The sequence below is a fragment of the Myotis brandtii genome, unplaced genomic scaffold (assembly GCF_000412655.1).
Source record: "Myotis brandtii unplaced genomic scaffold, ASM41265v1 scaffold138, whole genome shotgun sequence".
Taxonomy (NCBI): domain Eukaryota; kingdom Metazoa; phylum Chordata; class Mammalia; order Chiroptera; family Vespertilionidae; genus Myotis; species Myotis brandtii.
Window position 1 is genome coordinate 1,907,156 of NW_005354915.1, and position 5,311 is coordinate 1,912,466.

General features: G+C 64.5%; 1 protein-coding gene across 1 annotated transcript; it reads right to left on the reverse strand.

Annotated features, from left to right (window-relative positions):
• Positions 1-681: 681 nt before the first annotated feature.
• LDOC1L (leucine zipper, down-regulated in cancer 1-like) lies at positions 682-5,305 on the reverse strand. The gene has a single exon (XM_005860658.2). It carries the CDS (start codon positions 5,143-5,145, stop codon positions 4,426-4,428), a length of 720 nt encoding a protein of 239 aa, XP_005860720.1. The 5' UTR covers positions 5,146-5,305; the 3' UTR covers positions 682-4,425.
• Between the last annotated feature and the right edge of the window lie 6 nt (positions 5,306-5,311).

Here is a 5,311-nt window from a genome sequence, read left to right on the forward strand (position 1 = left end):
GACAGACCACGCAGGCCCCGGGCGCTCTGGGCAGCGGTCCCCTCTCCTCCGCCCAGCAGCGGCCCGCACAGCCACGTCGGGGTGTGGAGGGTGGACAGGTTTTCGGGTGACACTGGAACACCCTGGCCTTCCCAGTCTCGCGGGGAACAGTGGGGTTTTCAGAGGCTGCGTATGTGTGATCGTGCAGAAGCGGGTGAGGCGCCAGCTGTCGCCTGCTAAGCCAGACATCACTTTGCAAACATGAAAAGCGACGCCACTCTTCTCGATGCTTTGTTTGGGGAAATGTGCTATTTGCGTGGGCATCAGCGAGTTGTTTTTTTAATATATTAAAGTATCCTCCGTTTTATTACATGATATTCACAAAACCAACTTAAGCAAAAGCTCTTTCGGGTCCTCAGTGATTTTAACGGTTCTCAGGGAGTCGGGGGCCCAGGCTTGAGGACGGCCTGTTTATCACTGAGGGATCCCCAGCACCCCCACTGGGGCGACAATCTGACAGGTCACTGGGCACCTACTATGTGCCGGAGGACGCTGGTGCAGCAGTGACACAGCGTGAGCAGGGGAGCAGCCTGCCTGCTACATGCAGGGGGCACAGCGAGGGAGGGAGTGGGTCGGCCAGAGACAAGAAGTTGGAACTGCAGTAAAACACACCCACGGAAGGAAAAGGCCGGAAGCGTGCAGCACGTGTGACACACGACAGGTTAATGTCTTTAATGTACAACGAGCTCATACAGATGCACCAGACCCAGTACGTGAGCGCGATCGACACCCACAACCCACAAGAGGAGACACACCTGCCGGATGGGAAGATGTCCGGCTGCCACACACCAGAGATGCAAACTGAACCCAGGCCATCTCGTCATCGAGTCAGCAGTGACTCAGCCGTCGGCAGGATGGGCACACCCTCCTGGCTGGTGGCAGCGCCAAGGGGACACTGCTGGAAGCCGCTCTGCCAACGGTGTTCCTCCCGTCATTCTAGTCCCCCCCCCCCCGCCCCCGGCTCTCCTCAGGAAGTCACGTGACACTGGGGAAGAGGCTCCCCCACTTCTGAGAGTGAGAAATGAGTGACAGCGTGGCCACCGCTGGCCCCACTGCCCCTCCCCCGACGGAGTGGCCCCGCCAGTTCAAAGCGAAGGTGGTGCTAACGGGGGAGGGAGCGGGGAGGACAAATGCCAAAATGGCCCAATTTCACTTTCCTCTTTCCTCTTCCCTAGTTTCCCATCCCCAGGATGTGCGCTTGCTGAGAAGACCTGGCAGGTCACTTGCTTGTGGAGAGGAGTTGGCGACTGAAAGTGAGGAGCTGGGTCCTCCCGTCCCTACTGCGCCTGCGCCGTGCCAACCGCCACCACGCGGGTGTTGGGACCTGAGGGACACGGGAGACGGCAGCTGTTCGGTGGATGGGCCTGCCCTGACCCCAGCCTCCTCCCACCTCCCGGGCCTGCCCTACCTCCCTTCCCGGAGCCAGGCCCCGCCTCCCGTCGCCATCGCTAAGCTTCTGAGCTGGCGCTTCCCACGCAGAAGCCACGGTCTCAGAGCCGCGGCTGCGGGTGGAGGGGCCCCTGTGAGGAGCTCTCCCCCTCTAAGCTCCGCTCACGGCCGGTGGCCCCAGCACGCGTCCCTCATACAATCCCAGGGCCTGCGCCCAGGTACACGCCCACCCTCCCTGCAGTGCTCTCCATGGGCTGTCAGGGTCCTGGTCCCCCGGTGATCGTGTGCACCAGGAGCCTTACCTGCACTCCTCCTCGCGGCTCCCTCCTCTGTGCTCACCTGGCACCACAAGGCGGGTCCCTGCCTGTCCCGGAGGCCACTGAAACGCTGCAGGACTCTGTTACTCCCCAGGTCACACCATGTCTGAGGCCAGGAGGCCACCCTCATCTGAGTCCCGTCTAGAGGAAGCTGGCAGGAAACGAAGCTCACTTACTAGGGGCTCGCGGAGACCAGAGAGCAGTCACCGTGAAAAACACTGCCCCTCACAGGCTAACACCAGCTGCCTGGCCCTTTAACAAATCAGTGCAGCTCCCTTCCATTTGGAGAAAGTCTGACCCACAGCATGTCCAAAGCAGCTTTCCCCCCACTTCTTCCAACGTGACCTGCCTGTGACCTGCCTGCCGGCGGGCGGCCCAGCCCTGGGCCCCTGGAGCGCGGGTCCCCTCCTCTCTTGCTGGGGCCTGGGTGTCTCCTAGAGCCAGTGGGCTCCCAGTGTGGTTGCTTCTGAGTCCGGGGGCGGGGGGGGGGGGGGGGGCGCGACCCCAGCTCCCTCACCTGCTCGTTCCCACAGCTGCAGGAAGCAGCCCGGGCCACGGAGGTGCGGCAGCACCGGGCCCAAGCACCGAGACCCAACGCAATGGAACCAGTGAGGCCTGGCAGCTGCCTGGGTGGGGCACACCCCACATACAAAGGGCCCGGTGATGGCTGGGGGCGGCCCGCGTGGCGGCCCTGCCCACGGCCCGTCCTGCTGTGAGCAGTATGACTGACAGCACTTGCACAGCATGCCAACAGGGTTTCTACAAACCACTCGGGCAGACCCGGGGTTGCTGAGAGAGCAGCGTTCCCGCCCTGCTCCCCTGCTGCGTCTCCTACCCCGGCTGGGCCGGGCACACAGGAACCTTCAAGGTGTGTTACCCCTGCGGGCTTCCTTTTCCCAGGTGCCACTGTACCCCCTCATCGGGGGCCGCCTCTACCTGGCAGACAGGCAGGAGAAAGCTGAGCACTGAGAAAGTGACAGGCACACCTCAGAGGTGCCACCCCCGGAATCGGGGCTCCACTGCGGCCCCCCATCATGCTTAAGAGCACCATGATCCCCTGAGCCGTGCGGTCGGACTCAGGGGCCTGTGGCCTGTATGCAGGCAGTTGTTTAGCAGGGCAACGGGCTAACGGAGTTTACGGTGAGTGGAGGCCATGACCACGAACATCAGCAGCCACTGAATGCCCTGGCCTGGCACGGCAGTGGCTGCGTCAGGAGCGGTCACTTTTCCCGGCGTCACCAAAACTCGGAGGAAGTACGGGGGGCCCAGGGCCCGGCCTGGGTGTCCCAAGACCTGTCTCTGGGTGGGTGCAGAGGCTGTTCTGCAGCCAGGCCAGAGCAGGGGCAGAGGAAGCCAGGGTAAGACGCCCCATGGCCCCCCACGGTCCAGGTGGCCGTGCGAATGTCAATGTAGTTCATCTGCATCCAAACATGGTGGAGCATCACCACCCAAAGGACCTGGGCGAGGGCCATTTGGCAAGTGATTTCTGGGCGCCCCGTGAGGAAGCGCGAGGCCGTCCCCCGCTGAGGCACAGCTGTCCCTCAGGACTGCGACATGAGTGCCAGCCTGCCCGTCAGTGAGGACGGGGTGTCCCCCAAGGCCCTGCCCGGGTCACCAGGGCCAAGGGCCCCTGCCAGATGCACCCGAGGAAGGAGGTCCAGCTAGGAGCCCGTTTTCTTGGACGAAGACTGGACAGCTGATGGACAGCTCCGGCCTGGGGAGGCTCTGAAGACCTGGAGATGCTGTGAGCTGAGGGGCGGAGCTGAAGGCCACTTGTCACCTGAGTGAAGGGAACAAGTGACATGGGACAGAGGAGGGGGGACTGCGCTAGCAGCTGTGGCGATTCCCACCAGAGGTCCAGGGCGGCAGAATGAGCCCCCGGCGCCCAGCCTCAGCCTGCAGGGGTCTAGGCACGATGTGCTGCGCGCGACAGCTGACGGAGCTGCCCAGCAGTCCAAGCCACTCTCCTTCTTCCGCCGGCAGCTTCCAGGCCCCGGGAACCGGGTGCCACGGGAACTCGGGCAGCCGAGCCAGGCATTCGTGGAGGGGCATCCTCCAGGTTCCTCCTCCACCTGCATTTCCGGTCCGTCCCAGTGGCAACAAGGGGGCATACAGACGGCGATTCTAGTGCAAAGTGAAGCGTGCCCCCAGAAGTGCCAGAACCACACTCCCAGCAGGGACCACTCGGCCACCAAGGACAGCCCTGCCTGCTACACGGGCCCTGGCAGGCCTGCGGCCACTCATGGTGGGAGGCCAGACTCCCCTGTCCAGGTGCCCACCAGCCTGGCCACAGTGCCTTCCGTCAGTGAGAACCGGCCGCCAGGTGGGGAGCGGCTGTGGGGTCTGCAGAGGCCGGAGCGGGAGTATCGGTGCACTCAGGCTGGGAGGGGTTGGTGAGCCGGAGCACGAAGTGGAGGCCCTGTGACAGGTAGCTGAGCTGTGGTCATGGAGGAGCTGGCGTCGCAAGCATGAGGGGAAGCATGCACCGAGGCTGGGGACACGCTAGCACACATACTAGGAAGGGAGGGGTGCCAGGGCCCAAGGGGCTGAAGAGGGACAGGTCTGGAGAGGCAGGCAGGGAGTCTCCGACAAGAACGACACTGCTGTAGGGACACTTCTGCGCAGCCAAGGGCCCGGCTACCTAGTGCATTTGCCAATGCAACCAGGCCGGTGGCGGCTCTTAAAGGTTCCGAGAGCGGGTGGGCAGGGCCGGCGTTGGACTAGTCCCATTGGAGGCCGGGTGCACGGGGCAGGGGGCCGTGCCCGCAGCGGCCAGCTGGCGGCACAGCCCCTGCCGCTCCCGCACCGCGCGATGGGAGGCGGAAGTCTTCCTGATCTGCGCGCGCCGCGCGTGCCGCAGCGGGGACTTGTAGGTTCTCCGCAGCTCTGCCAGGAAGCCCTGGTAGTTGTTTCGCAGGGGGCTGTCGGGCTGCATGTGCGGGATGGCCCACTTCTCCGCCTCCCCCGTCAGCCGCGACACCAGGAACGCCACCCGCTCGGCTTCGCCGGGGAAGCGCGAGGCCTGGAAGATCATGAACCTGTCCATCTGCATCAGGAACCCCGCGAGCTGGCCCGGGTCTCCGGAGAAAGGCTCGGGCAGAGAGGTGGGCGGCGTGGTCATGGGTCGGGTGCCGTTGGAGGTCATGGCCGAGATGGGCGGGGTGATCTGCAGCGCCCCCGGGATCCGAGCCCTGGTGCGCAGCAGGGTCAGCTCCGCCATCACGCTCTCCAGCATGTTGGTGAGGTTCGCCTTCTCGGCCCGCAGGGTGGAGGCCTCCCGCCTAAGCGCCGAGTTGGTGAGGCGCAGGGAGGTCAGGGTGTCGATGACGTCATCCATCTGGGCACCGGTAGCGGCTGCAGGGGCGGGGGTCTCCGCTTTTGACGTCTGGGGTTGGACCATGTTGGCAGAGGTCCGACCTGGAGGGGTGGGAGCGGGGCCTTGGCTTGGGTAACCCGGCACCTGGGGGCCTGTGATGCTAAAACTGGGTAAACCCGGGCAGGAATGCGGCACAGGTGGGGTTCACCAGCGGGATGGCGGCAGGGCGGGGGGATCCAGCCCGAGGTGA

Excerpts from the sequence above, each read along its gene's own strand:
- LDOC1L (XM_005860658.2), bottom strand. The coding sequence starts at position 5,145 with ATGGTCCAACCCCAGACGTCAAAAGCGGAGACCCCCGCCCCTGCAGCC.